The 25,587-nt window shown below is 40.5% G+C and overlaps 2 protein-coding genes across 2 annotated transcripts; both read left to right on the top strand.

The window, feature by feature from the left end:
* The first annotated feature begins 1,284 nt into the window (after positions 1-1,284).
* Positions 1,285-2,229, top strand: LOC101838168 (olfactory receptor 5V1-like). The gene has a single exon (XM_013123777.2). It carries the CDS (start codon positions 1,285-1,287, stop codon positions 2,227-2,229), a length of 945 nt encoding a protein of 314 aa, XP_012979231.2.
* Positions 2,230-22,095: 19,866 nt separating this feature from the next.
* LOC121142138 (olfactory receptor 5V1-like) lies at positions 22,096-23,031 on the top strand. The gene has a single exon (XM_040751466.1). It carries the CDS (start codon positions 22,096-22,098, stop codon positions 23,029-23,031), a length of 936 nt encoding a protein of 311 aa, XP_040607400.1.
* The last annotated feature ends 2,556 nt before the right edge of the window (positions 23,032-25,587 follow it).

Genomic DNA, 25,587 nt, shown 5'->3' on the forward strand with positions numbered 1-25,587 from the left:
TTCCACTTTGAAAAAATGTGCTCTTAGTATTTTACAGTTTTAAGCTGAGATCAAGACTTTAAATGAAGGCTGAGTATATAACTCATCAGTAAGGTGCTTGTGTGCAAGTGTGAGAGCCTGAGTTCAACCCCCACACCCAAATAAAAAGTCAGGGATTGTTGACATGCACTTGTTATTCCAGTGCTCAGTAAGCAGGCACAGGAGGCTCCTTAGTGCTCACTGGCTAGCCAGTCTACCCTAATCAGCCAACCCAAGGCCCCAGTGAGAGACTGCTTCAAAACACAAGGTAGATAGCTCTTAAGAAACTACACCCAAGATTGACCTGTGGCTTCCTTATACATGCCCAAACCTACCCATGAACATGAACACACACACACACACACACACACACACACACACACACACACACACACACAGACACACACAGCTTGAAGGTTTTCTTATCCTGCCAGGTCCCACGGCCGCTTCAGCCCCAAATAAACACACAGATGCTAATTATTAAACTGTTGACTTTTTGCCAGGGCTTCTTATTGGATAGCTCTGTCTTAATTATTAACCCATTTCTTTTAATCTATGCATTTCCACATGGTCTTACCTTAAAAGAAAAAGCCTGGTGCATCTTTTCTTCCTGGTCCTTACATGAAGACTGTTTTGCGGTCTCCCTCTGCCTATCTCTCCCAGAATTCTCCTTGTCCCACTTATCTTCCTGCCTCATTGGCCTAACAGTGTTTTATTCATCAACCAATAAGAGAAACATATATACAGAAGGACTCCCCGTCACACATACACACACAAACACACACACACACACACACACACACACACACTCACTTATGTGTAAGATGAACACCCTACAGTGCAATCTGTACTGAGGGGGAACAATAATCTGGTCTGTAGATGACTGAATTCTTACGATTTTTTTTTGCAATGAAAATTCATGCCCTTTAGAGAAAAATTAGATGTTTACAAAACAGGACAGTAATAAGGGAGGAGTAGTATTGAAACTGAGACAATGAGTTGACAACAATGCAATCATTGGGGGATTAGTGTTAGTTTTCCCTGTGTTTCCATTTATTCTCACCCATCATCAACAATGCACGCTTGTGGGAAGTTCTGGGGATAAGTTAGATCCACCAATTATAATGGTCACTTTAAGGCTAACCCTACAGACAACCTCCTACCCTACTCCTTTTTGAGTCTTCATTGGAAATGATTCTGGTTTAGAAACATGTTTGACAGTGCCTCCAGCACATTTATTCTGGGTCCTTTGTTCTCTTTGTAGCTATGACTCTATTTGGAGTGAGCAATCAAACACACGTCACAGAATTCATCTTCCTGGGATTTTCCAACCACTCCAGTCTACAGGGCATCTTCTTTCTGGTCTTTCTGACCATTTACCTGACAACTCTCCTGGGGAACATGCTCATGATGATGGCCACCAGGGTCAGCCCCGCCCTCCACACTCCAATGTACTATTTCCTCAGCAACCTGAGCTTCTTGGACATCTGCTACACGTCCACCACCATTCCGGTCATGCTGGTAAACTTCTTCAGGGAGAAGAAGACCATCTCCTATGAGGGCTGCCTCTCCCAGATCTTCTTCTTTGTGACATGTGCTGGCACAGAGGGTGTTCTTTTGGCTGTCATGGCTTATGACCGCTATGTGGCCATTTGCCACCCTCTTCAGTATCCAGTTCTCATGAGTGTGAAGGTCTGTGTCTGCTTGGTGGCTGGGTCCTGGCTCTGTGGCCTGGTCAATTCTGTGACTCACACAGCTCTGACGACCACACTCACCCTGTGTGGACCCAATCAGATCAGTCACTTTCTCTGTGACATCCCACTGCTCCTGAAGCTCTCCTGCTCAGACACCTCTGTCAACGAGTCTGTGCTCCACGTGGCCAGTGCCACCATCGGCCTGAGCCCCTGCCTGTTCACTGCAGGCTCGTATGTGCTCATCATCTTTGCCATCCTTAGGATTCCCTCTGCTCAGGGCAGGAGAAAGGCCTTCTCCACCTGTGCATCCCACCTCACTGTAGTGGTGGTCTTCTTTGGAACAGCCAACTTCAACTATGACAGACCCAGTGAAGGCTACTCCCTAGACATGGACATCTTAGTGTCTGTGCTTTTCTGTGTTGTGACCCCCATGTTGAACCCTATCATCTACAGCCTGAGAAACAAGGAGGTCAAGGGTGCCCTGAGGAAGTTTGTTAAAAAAACATGGCTTCTCTAGTGAGATCAACAACTAGATCGTTTATGTGTCTTTTCTTTCTTTCCTCCTTTTTGCCCAATACATTAAAACATTTTTAGTTCTTTGATAATTTTGTACATTGTATTTTTATCATATTTGATCCCTTCTCCAAGAAACACTCCTTTGCCCTACCTACCCAGTTGTCTGTTCTCTTTTTCTTCATTTTTTAAATACCATCAACTTTAATTTGTACTGCCAATATATTCTTGGGTGTGTGGCCTTCCATTGGTGTGTGATTGTCTTACCAAAGGCAGCACTCTTAAGGAAAACAGGCTTTCCTTTTCCTGGAAGCTATCAGTTGCCAATAGCTCCTTGGCTAGAGGTAGGACTTTATGGCTATCCTCCCTCTCCATGCTGGGATTTGGGCTATACTGAGCTTGCACAGATCTTGTGCATGCTGTCCCAACAACTGTGAGTTCATGCAGCTTCCTGGCTATGTCCGGAAGACACTGTTTTCTTATAGTTATCCACCACCTCTGACTCTTATGCTCTGTCTGCCTCCTCTTCTGCAATGATCTCTGAGCTTTGGGAGGAGATGTGATACAGATGTCTTACTTATGTTGAACATTCCAAAATCTCTAATTCTTTGTACCTTGACCAGCTATGGGTCTCTGTGCTAATCACCATCTACTGAAAATAGAAGTTTTTCTGATGAGGGTTGAGAGATCTATTAATCTATGTCTATAATAGTAATTTAGAATTGGTTTAATATTATATCCATGTATCAGACTAATAGTAGTGGGTTCTCCCCCAGGGCCTATGACGGACCTAGCCCCAGGTTCTTGGTCCAACAATAATGCAGTAAATGGGTTTTAACTTGTGGAACAGGACTTAAATCCAATCAAAAAATAGATTGGTTATTTCCATACCATTTGTTCCACTGTTGCAGCAGTTGGTATGTCTTTCCAGGCAAGTTGTTTTCACAGCTCTCAGTGTTCACAGATGGGCAAATATTGATAACTACTTTTTACCTCCATAGCATGCACGGTATCCACTGGCATTATTAAAGTCAGATGGTAGTAATGAAATTTCCAGGTCAATACTACCTTGATATCTCAATATTCTAAGACTGAAAATATGTTGTCTTCTACAATAGGTTCCTACTATCAAGCTCTGGAGGGTGATAAACAGCACTGGCAATTAATGTTTGGAGTTCTATGGGGCATCACTAGCCAACAATTACAACAGAGAAAGCACATTCCTGACACTGGGCTTTCATTTGTTACCCTTTTATTGACATGTTTTAATTATACAAACTAACGTATTTCATTATGACTTCTTATACATGTATGTAGCATCCTTTGCTCATATATACCTCCTCTATGGTATTGTCTTTTTTTTCTTTTTCATTCTTCTTGAGTCAGGGTTTCATGTACCTTAACTCACAATGTAGCCAAGGATGATCTTGAACCTCTGTTCTTCCGACTCCATCTCTAGAGTGCCAGTATTACAAGCAGGCATCATCTTGCCCAGTTTATGTAGATACTGGGATTGAGCCCAAGGCTTGGTGTATGACAGGCAGGTACTCTACCAATGGGCTACATCCCTAGCTTCTATAACCATTTCTATCTCCCTTATTCTTCTCATTCCTTTATTCTCATTCCAAATATGAAAGAAAATATGTGATAGTTGTCATTGCCAGCCTGTCTTATTTCCCTTAATTATAATGGTCTCCTGTTCAATTCATTTGCCTGAAAACATTTAGTCTTCATTTCTGACTAAAACTCCATTGTGTATATATACACCATGTTTTCTTTATCCCTTCATTGTTGGTCATGTAGGCTAATTCCACAATTTGACTCTTTCAATAGTGCTATAATAAATATTTGGTATACTTTAAAAAGTATAAGTAGGCCACCCTGGTGGGAGCCAAACACCCCAGATCCCAGGCCTTCTCTTCCACCAATGAGACCAGGGGACCAGTGGGTCCGGCAGGACCAGGTCAAACAGACCCTGCATCCAGGCCAGCATTCCAGTGCCTGGGGAGTGCCTGGGGCCTACCACAGAGCTTCCCATCCCGGCTGTAGCCAAGCACCACAGATCCCAGGTCTTCTCTTCCACTAAAGGAACCAGGGGACCAGGTAGGAGAATATGCACCACAGATTCCTGGTCTTCTTCTCCACCCTCGGGACCAGAACTAGGACGAGGAAGAGGAGAACTAACAGAGTATTGGACTTGCTTGCACCCACCAAAAGGGAACTCTGGTCCCCTATCCACCAGACCAGTAAGGGGCTCTTTCTGCACACACTATAAGAGGAGATGGGAAAGAGACAATACAAAAACACACTCAGCAACAGAAAAACAAATATGACACTGCCAGATTCTAGAGACTCCACACCAGCAAGACTCCAACATTCCAATGCAAATGAAGCAGAAGAGAATGACCTTAAAAACAACTTCATGAAAATGATAGAGGCCCTAAAAGAGGATATAGGAAAATCCTCAAAGAAATGGACAAAAAAACAAAACAAAAATACAAGAAATGGAAGAAAAAACAAACCAAAAAAATTCATAAAATGCAACAAATGGATGAAAAGATAAACCGAAAATTGCAAGAAACAATTCAAACAGTGCAAGGGTTGAAAACCAAAATAGAGACAATAAAAAAAACACAATCTGAAGGAATGCTAGAAATAGAAAAGCTGGGCAAATGGTCAGGTACTACCGATACAAGCATTACCAACAGAATACAAGAGATGGAAGAGAGAAGCTCAGGTATTGAAGATACACAAGGAGAAATGGATTCATCTACCAAAGAGAATCTTAAGTCCAACAAATCCCTAACACAAAACATCCAGGAAATATGGGACACCATGAAAAGACCAAACCTAAGAATAATAGGTATAGAAGAAGGTGAAGAAAACCACCTCAAAGGAGCAGAAAACATATTCAACAAAATCACAGAAGAAAACTTTCCTAAACTAAAGAAAGACATGCCAATGAAGGTACAAGAAGCTTAGAGAACACCAAATAGAGTGGATCACAAAAAAGTCCCCTCGCCACATAATAACCAAGACCCCAAATATACAGAATAAAGAAAGAATATTAAGAGCAGCTAAGGAAAAATGCCAAGTAACATATAAAGGCAAACCTATCAGAATTACACCTGATTTCTCCATGGAAACTCTGAAAGCCAGAAGGTCCTGGGTAGATATTCTACTAACAATAAGAGACCATGGATGCCAGCCCAGACTACTACACCTGGCAAAGCTCTCAATCACTATAGATGGATAAAACAAGATATTCCATGACAAAACTAGATCCAAGCAATACGTATTCACTAACCCAGCCCTATAAAAAGTTCTGGAAGGAAAACTCCAACCCAAGGAAGTTAACTACAACCAGAAAAACATAAGCATTAGATAATCCCACTTTACCAAAAGAAAAAAGGGGTGGAATTCCACACATAATTCCAACAACAACCATTATAAATCAAAGAAGAATGAGCAATCAATGCTCATTAATATCCCTCAATATTGATGGCCTCAACTCACACAGGCTAACAGAATGGATTCGAAGACATAACCCATCCTTCTGCTGCATACAAGAAACACAGCTCACCCTCAAAGACAGACATTACCTGAGAGTTAAAGGTTGGATAGAGAAAAATGTGGTACTTTCACACAATGGAGTACTATTCAGCAGAAAAAAAACCAATGGAATCCTGAAATTTGCAGGCAAATGGATGGCACTAGAAGAAACCATCCTGAGCGAGGTAACCCAGTCACAAAAAGAGAAACATGGCATGTACTCTCTCATATATGGATTTTAGACATAGATCTGGGGATTGCCAGCCTACAATCCCATGGCCAGAGAATCTGGGAAACAGAACCTTCATTCAGTGGCTGATGGAAGCAGAGGCAGACTCCCATGGCTAAGCACTGAGCTGAACTCAAGAAATCCAGTGACAGAGAGGGAGGTCTGATGACCAAAGGGATTAAGACTGGGCTGGTTTAACCCCCAGAAACAGCTGACCTGACAAGGGTTAGCTCTTGAATCCCAGACTGATGCCTGGGAATCCAGCATGGGACTGATAAAGACCCCCTGAATGTGGGTGTCAGTGAGGAGGCCTAGGTAATCTATTGAGCCTTGGGTAGTAGATCAGTATTTATCCCGGGTATACAAATGGACTTTGGGCTCCCATCCAACAATGAGAGATGCACTCTCACCCTGAACTCTTGAGGGAGGGTCTAGGCCCTGCCCTGGATGAAATGACAGACTATGGACACCCCTATGGAGGGCCTCACCCTCCCTGGGGAAATGAGGAGATATGGGGGAGGCTGGTGGGAGGGCGTGGGAGGAGGGGAGGGAAAGGGGGAGAGACCTGGAATTGACATGTGAAGCAACCTTGTTTCTAATTTAAATTTAAAAATAAAATACATATAAAAAAGTATAAGTAACCCAAATCTAGTTGTGAATATATAGTCAGAAGTTATGAAACTTATCACATGGAAGTTCTATTTTTTAAGTTTTTGGGGAATCTTAGCTGATGGATTGATTAACATTCCTAACAATGGTGTATAAGATTTCTTTTCCCTCTTCACTATTGACAATATTTTATTTTATTTCTTGTTTGTTTTCTTGACTCTAAACCTCCCTGACTGGATATGATACCATTATAGCTTTTATTTGTAGTTTTCTGTTGGCTAAACACATGAAATTTTTTGATTGGCCACTTGTGCTTCTTTATTTGAAGGTGTCCGTTCAGTTCATTTTCCCATTTATTGATTGGCTTATTTGGTTTTGAGGGGTGAGGTTTTTTTTAGTCCTTTATATATCATGGACATTAATCCTTTGTCAGATGAATGACTTGTGAAGATATTCTCTAATTCTATTGTCTGTCTCTTCAACCCCTAGCCATTTCTTTTACAGTCAGAAGCTGTTTAATTAGTTATGCATATGCTAAGTCTTGCTTTTCTTCACTGAGCTATTGGAGTTCTACTCAAGCCCTTGCCTGCCCCTTATCTTGAAGATCCTTTTTTCTGTTTTCCTTAAATAGGTTTAAATCTTCAGGTTTTACATTGAGGCCTTTGGTCTATTTTGAACTATTTTTTATAGTGAATGAGAGATAGATATCTAGTCTCAGACTTCAACATATGGGTATCTAGTGCTTCTTTTTATGGCATTTTTGTAGAAAATTGCGTATCTACAGCTGTGGGGATTTATTTCTGAATTGTCTATTCTGCTCCATGGGTCTGTTTGTGACAGTATCATGCTGGTTTTGTCACTATAGCTGTGATAGTTTGAATAAGAATGACCCTCATAGGCTCATAAATTTGAAGCTTAGTCACTAAGGAGTGGCATTATTTGAAAGGATTAGGAGGCGTGGCCTTGTTGGAGGAAGTGTGTCACTGGAGGTGTGCTCTGAGGTTTTCAAAACCCCAAGCCAGGCCCTGTTGCCTGCTAATCTGGATGTAGAACTCTCAGATACTTCTCTAGCACCATGTTTGCCGGCATGCTGCCATGCTTCGTGCCATGCTAACAACGCACTAAACCTCTGAAACTATATGCAAGCCCCAATTAAGTGTTTCCTTTTATAAATGTTGCTGTGGCCATGGTGTCTCTTCACAACAATAGAATACTGATTAAGACAATAACATTGTAACTTGATTTGAATTTATATATTATGATGCCTCTATCATTGTTCTTTTGGCTCAGAATTGGTTTGGCTAACCAGGATTCTTTTTATTTCCAAAATGAATGTTATGATTATTTTGTCTACTTCAGATATATATATATATATATATATATTGCTGTTTCTTGTTGTTCCCTTTGCTATTATACAGTGGCCTTCTTTATCTCTTCTGACTAATTTTGGATCGATGTCTGTTCTGTGAGATGAGTATACTACCCCACCTTACTTTCAGATTCTATTGGTTTGAAATATTACTTCCCATCCTTTCACTTTCAATCTGGGTGGGTCTTTGCCTATCAATCCATGGCTGTTTCTTGCAAGAACAAACAACGAGGTCTTATTTTTATTGTATTTTTTGGCTGATTTGAGGACTCTGCTCTTTTGTTCCTACCATATCAATCTTAGAGACTGACTGCATGCACATTCTCATTTGTCTCTTATATTTTACTTATTTTATTTGTATTTATTTATTGGGGCATACACATGCTACAGTGCATTGTGGAAGTCAAGGGAAAGCTTTCAGGAGTCAATTTTTTTCCATCTTCCACTTTTTTCTCAGGAGTGAAATTCAGTTCTTCAGGCTTGGCAACAAACACTTTCACCCTGAGTCATCTCACCCATTTGATCTCTCACCTTAACTGTGGTTTTTCATGTGCCAGCCAGACTGTGTGTGCATAGAACTCACCAAAGCTTTCCTTTGCTCTTCTGGGAGAGTCCCAGTAGTTTCTTCCCTCCCCCACCATGTTGTTTAGTGCCTGATGTTAGGGTCCTTTGATTGTGTTTTAGGTTTGTCTGGTTTCGGTCTCCTGTTCACTACTAAAGTTCTGAGCCTTTCTATCTGCTTAATGGTCTATTTCAGACTCCTGGATGCATAAGAAAATTGTAGGTGCTCTTAATCCACTGTCTCCCTTCTCTGAATTCTTGATAGTTTTTCACACTCTGGAAATGTCCTCAATTTAAGATAACCAGGAACATTTAAGTTATAACAATGGTCATTGCATAGAGTGTATCCACAACTGCACATACTAGCCCATTAGGACAGACAATAACACCAGTGCTCAATAGTTTGCAGGTTGTATATATCACATGTTCTGTGTCCTGCAGTCCTTTTAGAATATTTGCATCTTTTCTCCCCAAAACCCTATATTATAATTCTTTCCAATTTTCCCATTTTTGTTACCACCAGTAGTATGTGTGAAGAGTTATAACAAATGTAACTTTGATTTGTGTTTCCATGAAGTCTTTATTGCACACCTATGAAAAACCTATGTCTATATGCTGAGTGTATTGATAGTGCTATCGTATTAATGGAATACTGCGAGCCTTGTGGATCTGACTTCTTTCGCTTAGAATGGCGTTTCCAAGTTTCATTCATTGTAGGCTGGGGTTGCAGCTGAGAGGAAGAGCAGGCCCTGATGGTCAATGATGATCTAAAATAGTTTTATTATTTTGTTTTGTTCCTTATTTTATAGTTTATTCTAAAAACACTTGTAAATGAGAAGTGTTTTTTAAAGAGTGTGTGTGTGTGTGTGTGTGTGTGTGTGTGTGTGTGTGTGTGTGTGTTAAGGTGCCTCGAAGGCTGGACGTGTCAGATTCCCCTTGGAACTAGGGTTACAGGTAGCTATAAACCACCCAATACGATGCTGGGAACCAGAGTCAGGTCTTCTGGAAATTGACTGCTGAGCCACCACATGTATAAAAACCAAGGTATTAATAAGATTGTTGAGCTTAAAAGATATGAATTTTAGCGTGGCTTAATGTTTTTATTTTTATTTTTGTTCAGTAAAATACTGCAAGACTTAAGACCTAACAGGCTTGTACTCCACACAGCTGCTTGATGGCTCTGCCTTTCTCTCCTTTAGACTCCATCTACGGCATGTAACAGAACCGGCAGGCCATGAGAAACAGAGGGACCAAAAGTCAGGGTGGGTAACAGTATAGTGGGTACTGGCAGAGAAGTAGGAAGCATTGTGTCCAGGTGAACAGTCCTAATTAGGAAAGATACAGCTCTAAGACAGTACTGTAATTGCAGATGCCTGTCTAAGTACGTACACATTTGCACTTAAATCCTCTCTCTAATGTAAGGGGAAGTCAGCCTCGTGGTTTTAGCAGCCCACCACCTCTTAGCAAAAATCTGGAAGTGAACTTCATTTACCAATGTCCCAAAAGAGATAGGAAACTGATCTCCTCACTGCATACTTGGGAAAGATGATTGCCAAGACCTTAATGAATCCAAGAGAGAATTGCTCTCCATTTCTCCAATTTCTATGCAGGCTGTTGCCCTTGAGTTGTGCTTGCACAGCAAGGAGTCCCAGAACAGCTGCTCAGAGGCAGATTAGATGGGATGTTCCCAAAAGGTTGGGCCTTTATAAATGGCCATTCTGGAAAAGTGAATTGTGGAGAAAGCAAAGGATTTTCAGCTCCTGTGTCAAGCCATGTATGTGCTCTATGAAGCTTCCAGAATGAAGAATCTCCTTCATGATGCTTGGAGGTCAACTGTCAGCTTTTAACAAAGAATATATTTTCAAGGTATGTACTAGTTTGAAAAGCATCAAGCCCCACACCAAAGTCAGAAATCTAAGGCTTTTGGCAAGAGTCGAGAGTAAGTATGTTTCTTTATTTACTGTCATTATTGAAAAAGACTTCAAGTATCCGGATATAGCTAACCCTTTATGAAAACATTGTAGGATATTATATGTATTTCCCTTACAATTTTGGTGATGTTTATGTAATGACATTTTAAATGTCATTTTGTATATGTATAAATTTCTGCAATGGTGCTTACAAAATCAGAGTGGATTTCACTTTAGAGATTACCTAGTATAAAACCCAAGGGATGTTTGCATTCCTTAAGTGAAATAGTATGAGTGGAAAATTTATTTATGATAAATAACATGCAATGCTAAGTGTTTATCCTCTGCTTTTGAAAAGCAGGGCAGAAAGAAATAATTTCCATGGAGAAAGCACAGGGACACACTTCCACCAGGATCCTATACAGTATGGTAATATATGCAAGCAAGATGTTTGTTTAAGAATATATAATTAACTTTGTACAAATGGGTTTAGAGATATATTTATTCACCACCTAAAAGGTATTTTCTTTTTATTGAAATTTTTTCATATAAAATGTTTTGCCCTCCCTGAATTCCTCCCGGATCCTTCTCACTCCCAACTTCCCTACTCACTTAATCTTATGTTCTCTATCTCTCACTCTCTTTATTTTTTTATTTATTTAAATTAGAAACAAGCTTGCTTCACATGTCAATTTCAGCTCCTTCTCCCTCCCCTCCTCCTCCACCCTCTCTCACTCTCTTTAAAATATAAAACAAAAACTAGAAAAACACACACATACACAAGAAACAGAAACCAATATATATAAGCAAAAGACGAATAAGACATAATGGCATTAGATTCATTTATTCAGCTATGGGTTTTTATCTTTTGTTGAAGCTGTCACCACACATCCCTGTTGTTAGAAATGTCATCTATCTGGAGTTTCTCATCCTCAGTCATTTCTCCTTGAGATGATTGTCAATTAGGAAAGCAAGAGTTGCTGCTTTCAGTTGGGAACTGAGTCAATGCCTCCAGACAGTCTCCACTAGGACCATTGGTCGTGGGAGGGACGAGACCTAAGTCCTCACATACCAAGGGGCAGAGTGCCACGTTTACGTCCACACCAGCCATTAAGTCGGTCTACAGGATATTTGCATGCGAACTGCTGAGCAGAAATATCCCCCAGTATCCTCAAATTCCTGTCCAAATCTTCCAGTGATCACTCAAGGCTGCCTTTTGAGATCTCTAGTCCATAAATGTGCTGGATAGATCTTCTTTATTCATCAGAGATTCGCTGGGCATCCATTCCCACAAGGGCCCTTTTCAGTTTTTCCAGGCAGAATTGAAAGACCCAAGGTTGGACCTCAAGGAGCTTGCACTCAGGCTGGAATGTGGAGCAGCAGACAGGAAATCTATGCACTATTCCTGGAGGTAGTCAAGTAGGGGCTCTCTAGCAAGAGATAAATATCAGCAAGCTTCATGCCTTAGGCTGTATTTTATCTTCCTATGAGATGGGGTCAAGGATGAGGGCCAGATCCTGAGTTTCTCCATAATATCAGCATAGGGCTACATTGGAGCCTACAGCAAAACAGAATAGATTTAAATTGAGACTTGTCAATATCAGGAGAAGATTGCAGGCAAGAACTCATAACTTGAAGAATGTTGTAGCACAAAGGCTCTTACATATCAAAGGAAATAGTCATTTGTCATCCCTTTCCCCCAATACATGGAGAAGCACAAGTGAGGTATAAAGTTCTGGAAGAATTAAATGCTGGGATAAATCTCTGAGAAATGTTATGGGTTTGTTGACACTTTTAACCCACTGGTTATTAGTAGGTGCAGCTCTGTTAGGTGGGACCAGCCCAGGCTCACCTGCTATGTGTGGTCCTCTGAGCAGCTGCATCAACATCACCTGGGACCCCATAAAAGCTGCAGGAGATTCACATGAATATTTAAGGTGGAGCAGTAGCATTGCAATATGATCTCTGAGGGTTCCGTCGGGTCCCATGTTAATGGAACTACACAGATCTCACACACACCCCAAAAATAGCTCATATAATCCATAGAATACGTTGACTTTGCTACAAACACTCGAAATCATTTACGTTTTCAATTAGATAAATTGGTGTTCATGTGTGGTGGTGGTGGTGTGGGGGTGTGTGTGTGTGTGTGTGTGTGTGTGTGTGTGTGTGTGTGTGTGTGTGTGTATTTTAATTAGGTCAGAAATTTACTGGACTACATGAGAATTAAATTTAAATTTTTTAATCATTGCGTTGTGCTATCGGAAGCAAATATAAATAGATGTTTCCCTAATGTGCTGTAAGGGCTTCACAGTCGCCAGTTTCTTGTTTTGTTCATGCCCATTTTGTTTCCTTTGGGGACATGAACCCCTTAAGGTTAGTCAACAGAAAATTTCATTTATTGCAAAAAAAAATCTCTTTTAAGACCTCTAGGGTTATTTATTTTCCACAGTTTGTTTATATTTAGGTTTGAAAATTATGCTTGACTTCAGCGCCAAGTTTCTATTGAAATTTAAATACTTTAAGCTCCTTAAGGCTCTGAGACTTGGAATTTCTAATGAAAGCTGTGTTGGCCTATTAATCATGTGCATTGAATTCTTAGACCCAAAGATAAGAATTCTTGGGCTTTGAAGACTACAAAACAGTTTACAAATATACCATTATCGGTAGCAAAATAATGCTATAAGTCATGATTGTTATGAAATAAACTCTCTCTGTACCCCAGTTTCTTTTTTTCATATTTTTTACCTAACATTTTACACATGTCACTCTCAGTTCCCTCTCTCTCCCCTCCTCCCCACCCCCAATCCTCCCAACCCCTCATCCCTAGTCCATCCCCCTCCGCTCCCCAGGGAGGGCAAGGGCTTCCATGAGGGATTTTCAGAGTCTATCACATCATCCCAGGAAGGACCTAGGTTCTTCCCAATGTGTCCAGGCTGAGAGAGCATCCCTCCACGTGGCATGGGTTCCCAGAGTCCATCTGTATGCCAGGAATAAATACTGCTCTACTCTCCAAGATCCCACAGATTGCCAAGGCCTCCCTCCTCTCTGTCACCTAGGTTCGGTGGGAGGGATGTCTGGATCAGTCCCATGCTGGCCCCTCAGTCATCAGTCTGGGGTCCACGTGTTCCCCCTTGTTTAGGTCAGCTGCCTCTGTGGGTTTCGTCAGCCTGATCTTGATTCTTTTGGTCATCACTCCTCTTTGCAACTGGGTCCCAGAAGTTCTATTCAGTTCATAGCTGTGGGTATCTGCCTCTGCCTCCATCAGCCACTGGATGAGAGTTCTAGGATGGCATATAATGTAGTCATCATTCTCATTATCATGGGAGGGCATTTAAGGTAGCCTTAATGCCAGTTGGTGTCATTCTTGTAAATCTGTGAAGATCTCACTAGTGCCAGATCTCTCCTCTGACTTATAATGGCTCCCTCTTTTATGGTATCTCCCATCCCCAGTTTCTTTATTTGCAAAATAGAAATGGTACCATCATCTCATAGGTTATTGTGTAAGCCCAGTGAGTCAAAGCATATACATGTCATAGGTAAGATTCACTTGAAAGATTATCACAATATGTGCATTTAGGCACGGTATTATTATTTACTACATTCTCTATTCTCACTCAATTTGGAAAATCCTGGCTAAATTTGGGTACTTAAAACATAACTTTTCAAAATAACACACTGGGTTTTTTATTGGATAGTTATACTAAATTCAATTTTAATTTTTAAAGAAAAATGTACCTCTTTTAAACTATTATACAAAGCTTTTGAAAAAGCCAGGCAGTTACATGTACTGAAACACCTTAAGAAAACTCACTCTCGGGGCTGGAGAGATGACTCAACTGTTCAGAGCATTGGCAGCTCTTCAAGAAGACCTGAGTTCAATTACTAGTACTCACATGGCAGCTCACAATTATCTGTGTAACTCCAGTTCCAAGAGATCTGAGATCTGGCACCCTCACACAGACATACATGCACACAAAAACACCAGTACACACACACAAAATAATTAAAAATCCTAAAGAAAAAGAGAAGAAAACTCACTCTCAAATCCCCTTGTCTACTGTATGCACACATCCTATGGCTGTGGAAGTAAAGTCACTATTACACAGCAGATGGGTTATTGAACACTGCAGCAGTGTGTAAATTCCAAGGGTTGAATGTGCGTCGTCTCAGAGTGTTAAATGTAAGAGGTGACACTTGTTACATTTTGGTGGTGATTGTTCAACCTAGTCGCTCTACGCTGACAGAGTCAGCATCAGGGATGAGGAAAACGGGTCGGATGTCACCACCTACGGCCCCTCATCCCTGACCTAAGAGAAATTAGATTAGCTAATGTAATCAATGGAAACACCCATATGGAGATACAGATAAATAATGTCTCATGAAGGAATTCCTTGGGAATTGACAGCAACTAATCAGCAGTTTCCAAGACCTTTACAGTGGATAGGCTGTGAAACTTCAGAAACTGTATTCTAACTCCAGAAGCTGATGCAGGACTGTAAGTCCTGGGCCAGTCCTACAGAGTGAGAACTTACCTCAAACCAAACAAAAGAAAGAAACATGTTTATTTTTGAACCCTGAATATTTATTTACACTTTCCCAGGTTGGATTTCCACAGCTCAGGTTCCAATTTCCACTAAGTAAGATACAGTGGGAGAAAATGTGGTAAGGACTTTCATTTCTTTCAGTGTACATATCTGGACATCTTCCTATCGCGAGAGGTATCATATGTGTGGTGTTCATATGAAAAGCATAAGCAAAATAAATACCTGCCACTGATTTTAGAATAACGTGAAGTTCATCTGTGCAGCTGGCAGAAGAAAGCACACACACAGCATAAGAATAAGAGAACATGCAGGTCCCAGTGCAGGTCCCGTGTTGGCTGACTGTAAATCAGTGCTAACGAAGGGCATGCTCATTAGTTAGGGAGACTGCTTAGGGACCGCAATGCAAACAGCTAACCAAGACAAGTTGGTATTTTTAGTCTTTCCTCAACACATACTCAGTACATCTTATAAATGTTAAGCTCTCAGCCCTCATCTTGGCCTTCCTCTCCAGCTGTTCCTTCTGCTCTCCCCAGGGCATAGCCACTGCTATAGCCGCTGCCTTTGAGATGATCAACTGCAAACCTATATCTGCAATTCTAGTCTATTTGGAAGTAATTTTTGTGAATATCCCATACTGAGTAGCATTCAGCATCACTCACATCTAATCTACCATGTCCTCCCCTAAACCCACTACATCCCAAGTGATGCCCGTTTTAACAAGTGATCCCAAACTGATTGGTGTCTTCCCCATGTCCTTGTGGACTCTACAGTGTTTCCAAGTTGTTTTTATTTTTTCCCTAAGTTCCTGGATGCTATACTTTTAGTTATGGACCATTTCATCTTGCTCTTGTTGTAGCATTCAGAAGATTCTCTCAGACTAAATAAAGCAGTTTATATCTGAGGCACTGGAGCCATGAGGGACTCTGGTCATTTGGTCTCACAATTTCATGCAAGATTTAATGAATGGATGTTCATGTGTTTTCTAGACATGCAGGATCGTTTGTTTGTTTTCATGTTCCCAAAGCTGATGATATTCTAAAGTCAAGATGCTTCCCTCCTGCTGCCCCCCCCCACTTTCAATCTGCCCTCGTCTAAAGAGTTGTCTATGGTCGCCTACTGTTGATATTCTGCATTCCTGCCTATTCTCACACCAAAGCCTAGCTTCCAAGAAGACATTGTAAGCTTCCCATAGAAGGAACAATACTTTCTGCATCCCTACAGCAGAAATATTTATGTCCCCACTGACCTTGTCTAAAATGGAAAGACTGACAGAGCTTCACACATTTTGTTTCTATAAAGAGGCTGGTTGCCTCCACCTACTCTGGGGTGGCCACCAATGAGGTTCTGCTTAAGTATAACTCACAAGGCTGTTAATATAAATGTTAATGGCAATCAGCTAGATTGGCTTAGCCGCTCCTGGAAAATTAGCAGGACTCTCAATGTCTGAGGTATGCAGAGGCAGGGGTTTCCAGGACCCAGAATCTAGAGCCAATGTAGCTCTCATAGAAGTTCACTGATGTCTCTGAAACCTCAGGGTCCTCACTTCATAGCAGTCAAGCAACAGAAGTCCTTTGAATTTGCTTGGCCTTAGATGACTAGATCCATATTGTTTTCCTTGAGATTTCCACTTTAACATCACCTAGAAGGCCAGCTTACCTCCCCTTAGCTATGGACCAGTGTTCTCAGACATGACTCACTTAATCAATGAAATGCATGTAATATGCATGTACACATGCACGCCCACACACACACACACACACACACACACACACACACACACACCATGTCACCCAAGTCCCATTTGCCCACCAATCACATTCAGTCCCCCAAATAGATCATTGTCAGGAAAGAAGTAGATGTCATTTTTAAAATGTGTTATGTACTGAATTATGGTAGAAAATAAATGAATAATACCTCCAAAAAAGGAAAAGAAAGTATTAATAATCTTGAAAAAAACTAAACCTGGGTCCAACCAATATTTAGAGGAAAACTGCATTAAAAATTACCCTGTTTTATTTTATTCTTTATCTTATTTTTGAAAAATTCAAGTTATATTTTTATTTAGTAAAATTGTAAGAGCATATATTGATAAAATTTTATATATATAAACCACCAAAATTAAGATACAGAACATTTTCCTCAATCTAGAAAACACCTTCATTCTCTTTTCCAAATAACACCATTTCCAAGTGCTAGAAATAATCACTCTTCTTACTTGATCATCATAGCTTAAATTTAGCTACTTTTGAATTTAATTTAAAGAAAAAATACAATATCTATTATTTTATGCCTGGCTTCTTTCATACAACAAAAACTGCTTAGACTTACAGTGCTATTAATGTTTTGGTATTTTGTGCTTTTTTTTAATTGCATTGATTATTCTACTTTATAATATGCCACAATTCGTTGTCTGCTCTATTGATAGACATGCCATTTTCTTGGGCTACTGTAAGTTGTCATACAAAAATTTTTGTGAGCTATTCATTTTATTGAGACTATACTAAGATTGAAATCACCAAGTTGTAGAATAACTATATTCATAACTTACTGGAAATTGCCAAGCTACTTTCAAAAATTATTGTGTAGACTTTGATTCTAATGAGAGATTTGGAGATTCGGAAACAATGGTGTTTCCATCATTACAACAACCTCAAAAAAGTCTGATGGCAATGCATATCAATATCTTTTCTTGAATTTATTGGAGAATTGGGATCGCAAAGCAAATAACTAAACTGAAATCCTGAAAGACATCAGCAACCAAAATAATCCATGAACTAGATGCCACATAAGCTAATAAGACTCAAACAAGAATAATTGATGAGTTACTTGACTAAATATAAATTAACATCAGAACATGGAGTCCTTGAGAGCCACCTGAGATGGCTTGTGTGTACTTTTTAATTTTTCTCTATGAATTCTACCAAATGCTCACAGGAAGACAGGAAGGCATTCTGGGAGTGTGTCTTTCAAGGTGCTGTTTCTCGTAGAGGTTGAGGAGAGAAGGACAGTTGTAGGCAAGACTCTACCAGCCATACTTCATATTCATATTTCCAAACATGAATTTTTTAGAATAAGGGAGCAGAAGGTGCCATATTAAGGTACTGTGAGAACCGCTGTATGTGGGAAAGAGAACAGAGCAGATAACCTTGAGGGAGGCAAGGAGCACACAGTAGGCCCAGTGCTCCAGCTGAAGAAGGGTCAGGGTCACTTGGGAAGGCTGTGTACCCAGGAGGTGGTATGAGGCAGCCAAGGCTGAGGCTCACCTAGAACAGGACTCTCCTCTCTTTTGCTCGGAAATAGTCTACCAACGAGATTATTTCTGGAGAATCAGGAAACCAGATATCCAAAGCCAAGTGGAAGCATGCATGTGGATTTACTAGTCTATTCCCTCAGAGTAAAGCGCACTACAAGTGAAGCTTGTGACATATTCAGAGTGACTACAAGATTAACAAACTTCAAATTTAACCCACCTACTGTCTAGTTAAATCTCATAAGAAATGTCTCAAAAACGAAGAGCATCTTTAAGCAAAAAATACATATATAACCTCAGGATCTGTCTTTTACAATTTGACTAGTTTAACTCCAAAGTTACGGTGCATTTTTTAAAAGTAAGGAAAATAGCCTACAGAGACAAGACATATATCAGAACTAGACTCAACTATGGGTGATTTGCAAACTATCTGACAAAGAATTTCAATAACTAATAGGCGAATGACTTTAATGGAAATGCTAAGAAGCATCTAAAATGAAATAGGTAATTTCAAAAGGGATTTAAAAACTATTAAGAATATTTAATAGAAAAATTATCCAATAGAGAGCAGCAACATAGGAAGAAGAGTAACAGATGTACTGACACGTTTGACAAACTAGAAGAAAGCATTGGCAAACTTGGAGAGGTCAGCAGAAATCAGCCAAAGCAAAGTGCAAAGGAATGGTTAAAACATTAAAGCAGAATGTGCAAGAGACATGGTGTAACACTACGCTGTCAAAAACACACAGAATTATAATGTCAGAAGGAGAAAGATGAACACAGAAATATTTGAAGAAATGATAGCTGAGAACTTTCCAAAATGAATGACAGGTACCACCAAGCAACATTACTGAAAAAGCAAAAGCCTGAGTATATTGTGTTCAAATTGGAAAAAGAAAAAAAGGAAGGAAAGAAGGAAGGGAAGGAGAGAGGGAGGAAGGGAGGGAGGGAGGGAAAAAGGAAGGAAGGAAGGAAAGAAGGAAGGGAGGAAGGAAGGAAGGAAGGAAGAAAGGAAGAGGGAAATCTTAAAGGTAACTGAAAAAGAATTACAACAAACTTTTTATCGAAAAACTACATAAGCAACAAGACAATGCCATGGCCATCCCTAAAGCATGACTGCAATAGCCCCGTTAGCTCAGAAGATAGATAGCCTTCGACAGTAAGACACAGGATTTTCTTATGCAATCGAAACTGAGTGAGTGTACCACCAGCAGATTCCAAGAGAAATGTTAAAGGAAACTCTTCAGTTATCACGGGGTAACAACAAAAGAAAGATACCTGGAAATCCCTTAATAGTTAGACAATAAACCAATACATTTTATAATAATCTGTGAGGCAAAGAGAACATTTCAGAGAAAACTTTTAAACATTTTGGACGGGATCAAAATAATCCAATATGTCAAAAAGTCAGGTTTTTCATTTATATCTTTAATATTGATGTTGGGAAAGCTTACACTTAGTCAAACATAATGTAATTCCATACTTAATAATCCCAGAGTTCAGGTGCCTAAGGCAAGAAGGTTGAGAGTTGGAGACCAGCTTGGGCTCCATCTGCTTGAACACCTTCATGCCAGAAGAGGACATCAGATCCACTATAGATGGTTGCGAGCCACCGTGTATGTGCTGGGAACTGAACTCACAACCTTTGGAAGAACAGTCAGCACTCTTAAGTAGCCATCTCTCCACCCATAGCACTACATAGCACATTGAAGTTATACTGTGAGAACCTGAATTTAAAAATTTAATGGCTGGTGATGTAGCCCAGTGATACAGCACTTGACTAGCTTATGCAACACTCTGAGTTTGATTCTCATTACTGATAAAGACAAAAATCAAAAACAAAACCTGTATCTAAAATCGGAAAGCTGTAGAGCAAGAGACAAATTTAGACAAATCAAAGCAAAGACATGACAGTTATTAGAGAAGCAACAACAAACTTTAGTAGCAAAAAAATCAAAGATAAATCAGTTCCTTCAAAATATCAATAATAATAATAATAATAATGAATACTTTACCCAAATTATTTTTAAAACTTGAGACACCAGGAACAAAAGAGGAGAGGTAAGTGTTGACGGTCATGGGTCACTGCCTGCTCATTAGCCCTTCAACATAGGAAACACTAACAGGCTCACTCAATAAGAAACAGATAGCCTACATAGTTCTATGAATGTCTGAGAACTTGAATTTGAAGCTTAAAACCTTCCAAAACAATGTCTGCCAAGCATACATGACTTCACTGCTGAATTTAAATAGGCATATAACAGAAATAGTAAATGTATATCATCTCTGCTAGAAAAATCTAAAGGAATTCCCTAAAATATTTTATATGGGTGGATTTTCCTACTAACAAATTTAAACAAATACATTATGAGAAAAAACTGTACACCAGTATCATTTCTTATGATATAAATACTTCAGAAAATCATCAGCAACTTGAATCTAGAAGCATATAGGGAGGATGACATAGGATCGTCATCGAGATCAAGGCTAGAAATGCAAGACTAGTTAAACATTCAAAAATTCAAGTCATATAGTATCAATGCACTACAAAAAATACTAAATCATCCCAGTACATTTCTGCAATGTTTTTTAGAAAATTAAATATGTTCTCATGATTAAAAAACACATGTTCGTACATGTTAGTACAGGAGTAGAGGAGAAAACAAAACTCGGAGTTCATTCCCCAGCACCAAAAGACACAAACACACAAAGCAATTTAAAAAGACTGCCTAGGAGGGGCTTTCCAACTCAGTAAAGAATATTGAGCAAGTGTAATATCAAGGACACAGATTATTTTTTATTTAAATTAGAAACAATCTTATTGTATATATCAATCCCAGTTCCCTCTCCTCATCCTCCCATGGCTCCTACTGATCCCCACCCCATCCCTCTTCTGATCCATAGAAAGGGTGAGACCTTGTATGGGGGATCATCAAAGTCTGTCACATCATTTGGGGCAGGTCCTAGGACCTCCCAAGTGTGTCTAGGCTGAGAGAGTATCCCTCTATGGGGAATGGGCTCCCAATGCCATTCCTACACTAGGGATAAGGATTGTTCCACTACCAGAGGCCCCATAGACTGTCCAGGCCCCCCAACTGACACCCATTTTGCAGGGGGCTTGTTCAGTCTTATGCTCAGCACTCCTCACTCTCTGCAACTGGATTCCAGGAATCCGGCTCAGTGTTTAGCTGTGGGTCTCTGCTTCTGCTTCCGTCAGCTACTGGATGAAGGCTTCGACAGACTCCCAACTCAGTGTGTGTTTTTCCCGGTAACTAATGGGGGAAGGGTCTGAGTCATTGACACTCACCATCCCACTCAGCCCCGGGAAGAGAACCCACACACACACAGCTCTACCTGCCGGGAGGACCCAGCATAAGTGGCTTACTTAAAACTCCATTCTGGAGAAGCAGTGAGCAATGTTCCCAGATGTTCTGCATGCAGTTTCCTCCCAAGATTCATAACGAAAAGAAGGGAGTCATCTGAGTGTTTAGTCAACATGGAGATGAAATTTCTTTTGTGTTATGAAGTACAATGCAACATAAGACACATGCAAATAAGAATTTAACAGCAACTTTCTGAGTTAGAGTGGAGATATGGCAGACCCAGGGAAACACAGAGGTTAGCAATTTGTTGTAGATTTTGCCTGAGTCTATATTTGTTCTTACCAATCAGCAGCTGTGCAAAACCCCTGAGAAATCAGCAATCACTCTCTTCTAAATCTTTTCCCATATCCCAGACTGCTATTTACCTGATGTTACTGGACATGGTTCTGGTAATTCAGAAATGTGTTTGACAGTGTCTTCAGCACATACTTACTCTGAGTCCTTTGTTCTCTTTGTAGCTATGACTCTATTTGGAGTGAGCAATCAAACACACGTCACAGAATTCATCTTCCTGGGATTTTCCAACCACTCCAGCCTACAGGGCATCTTCTTTCTGGTCTTTCTGACCATTTACCTAACAACTCTCCTGGGGAACATGCTCATGATGATGGCCACCAGGGTCAGCCCCGCCCTCCACACTCCAATGTACTATTTCCTCAGCAACCTGAGCTTCTTGGACATCTGCTACACGTCCACCACCATTCCGGTCATGCTGGTAAACTTCTTCAGGGAGAAGAAGACCATCTCCTATGAGGGCTGCCTCTCCCAGATCTTCTTCTTTGTGACATGTGCTGGAACTGAGTGTGTCTTGTTGGCTGCCATGGCTTATGACCGCTATGTGGCCATTTGCCGCCCTCTTCAGTATCCAGTTCTCATGAGTGTGAAGGTCTGTGTCTGCTTGGTGGCTGGGTCCTGGCTCTGTGGCCTGGTCAATTCTGTGACTCACACAGCTCTGACGACCACACTCACCCTGTGTGGACCCAATCAGATCAGTCACTTTCTCTGTGACATCCCACTGCTCCTGAAGCTCTCCTGCTCAGACACCTCTGTCAACGAGTCTGTGCTCCACGTGGCCAGTGCCACCATCGGCCTGAGCCCCTGCCTGTTCACTGCAGGCTCGTATGTGCTCATCCTCTCTGCCATCCTTAGGATTCCCTCTGCTCAGGGCAGGAGAAAGGCCTTCTCCACCTGTGCATCCCACCTCACTGTAGTGGTGGTCTTCTACGGAACAGCCAACTTCAACTACGACAGACCCAGTGAAGGCTACTCCCTAGACATGGACATCTTAGTGTCTGTGCTTTTCTGTGTTGTGACCCCCATGTTGAACCCTATCATCTACAGCCTGAGAAACAGGGAGGTCAAGGGTGCCCTGAGGAAGATAGCTGGAGGATGTTAGTTCCCTGGTAACAGCAATGCTTAGAGAGTAATCCAACAATCTGTTATTGTAAGGCACCATTGTCATTTACAGAGTTCATGCTCCAGAGCCATGCAATCAAGTCACAGAAGGAAAAATCACAGAAAACTCCAAACACTTAAGTCAGTTGGTAATTTTGTGTTTGGCTGAATTCATTCATATCTACCATAGAATGCATGTGCCCATGTGGGTGTCACAGCTCTACAGTTGGTGGGACCTGAGAGAATGGGGCCAATAAATGGGGAAGACTAAAATCTAATGCAACACCTTTATTTGGAGCATCAGACAATTTATATTCTGAGGGTTAAGAAGAATCACATAAGTAAAGTATACAATCACAAAGACAAGCTACATGTGGCAAAAACGTGTTTTTCCATAGAAGCAAATAAACAAAAACAATAACCAGTTGTAATAAATAATCTGAAGTGAACTCTCTCCTATCTGCTACGCCTGGTATGAGCACAAAAACACATTTCAAGAACAATTTCATGTTTTTAAGGAAATGAGATCACAAGACTCTTGTCTTGCTTCCTGAAGTTTTCTCACAAGCACTCAGAATTCTTCCCACATGACTGCATTCTTGGACCATGTTCCAACACCACATTTTTTATTTTCTAAATGTAGTCTATCCAGAGTGGTTTTAATTTGATATGTTGCAAATAAATCTAATTGTTATTTGATTCATGAGTATCTGGGAGCAAGCAAATTATAAACACAGTGAATAACATTAGAAAAGTGTGTATTACTCTGTCTCCAAGAATAGAGATCCAAACTATGTTCAGTATTATTGGTCACATTATCATATGGAATAGAAAAAAATCTGGAGAATAGCTTGAAAAGAGACCCATGTAATCAGTAGTTCTGGTATCTTGTAGAACATAAGCCCATATTTGCCTTTAATAGGAATACAAATGTTATGATATACTGTGAAAGTAGGGAGTGATTTAAATCCCAAGGAAAAATTAAATGCAGTCCCTTTACCAGATGAGTTAATGAGTCTATTATGGTCCCCGGGTCCGGTCAAATACAGAGTCATTAGTAAAGATAGCAGGAGCTGGATCCATCCAATCTACAAGCAAAGGAGGATGAGGAACATAAGACCAACATTTTAGTTCAGCAGCACTCACTGAGGATACACAGATCAAAGTAGATAGCATTGCTAGAAAAATATTCTTAGGTGGCACGGGGCTCTGTGTGCTTCAGAGAACAATTTCTTCCTTGGTGCAGAGGGCCTTAACTTGGCTCCAGGTGAGCAAACTGACTTCTAATGATATGACTGATATCTACTTTTGCCCTTCAGCCAGAGGTGTGCTATCTTTCTGATGACTTGCACTGTCTACTTGCCCAATGCCATTGTCCTTGATGGCCGGGGGCCAGAGCCAAAAAGGAATTCATGTTTCAGTGGAACCATTTGCAATGACAGATGCATGCCTCTTCCCAATTTTCTTCTGAAGAAGTAAAAATAAAGCAGGTTAATGCATTAGCTTGCTTATTTCTTTCTGCAATAAAGCCAGGGATGCTAGAATGTGCATAAGTATGAGTCTATTGCTGGAAATAATCCTAGAACATAAGCAGAATCTGAAGCATTATTTAAGCATTTATGAATTAACCATAAAATGACTCCAAACAGCCAATTCCACCTGTTGGGCTGAGGAAACGGAGGTATTAATAGATTGATGAATATCTGAACCATGAATCCCTCCTATACCCTTAGAAGGCCTATCAATAAAATAAGGATTTTACTGAGCCTGTGAAGTGGGAGAAGGTTGAACAAGTTTTGTAATCATATGAAGAAATCCTGTAGTTTACCAGCTGAATAATTATTTTCTATGCTTCCTTAAAAATCTGCAAATGAAATTTGAAAAGTCGCTGAGTTCTGTAACACTTTTAAAACCCTCTTAATGTTAGTTAAGAGTAATAAAATACAGCAAGGATCAAACCCGTGTAATTGTTGACATTGAGTCCTCCCCCTGATTTACTAATTGAGCAAGATGAGTAAGGTAAGAAGTCAGTGTTTTATGGCCCTTATCATGTAAGTAGGGTATCATTCCAACGGTTTGTCCTCTTGTGCTACGATAACTGTAGGAGAGATTCAACTATTTAAAATAAATTTAAAGGCAGTGAAGGATCCAGTCTGGATTCAAACAACTCTAGTTCTTCCTTTCCCTCTCTAGATAATATGGGTGAACTTTCCTGTGATGATATATTATTTATGATTTATTAAAGCTTGCCTGAAGATTCAAAAAGCAAAGCCAGCCACAAGCTATATAGAGGTCAGGCAATGATGATACACACCTTTAATCCCAGCAGCCACACTAGCAATCCATAGAACCAGGCAGTGGTAGCACGTACCTTTAATCCCAGGACTCAGCAGGCAGGCAGATGGATCTCTCTGAATTCAATGACTCCCTGGTATACCCAAGATTGAAGAGAGAGGGGGAGGGGGTACAGGAAGTGCAAGGAAGGGACATCCCATTGGAAGGGTTTTTGTTTCAAATAGGATGGGAGAAAACTCCTTCAGAGATGATGGCAGAAGCT

Source organism: Mesocricetus auratus, unplaced genomic scaffold, assembly GCF_017639785.1.
Source record: "Mesocricetus auratus isolate SY011 unplaced genomic scaffold, BCM_Maur_2.0 Super-Scaffold_100009, whole genome shotgun sequence".
Classification (NCBI taxonomy): domain Eukaryota; kingdom Metazoa; phylum Chordata; class Mammalia; order Rodentia; family Cricetidae; genus Mesocricetus; species Mesocricetus auratus.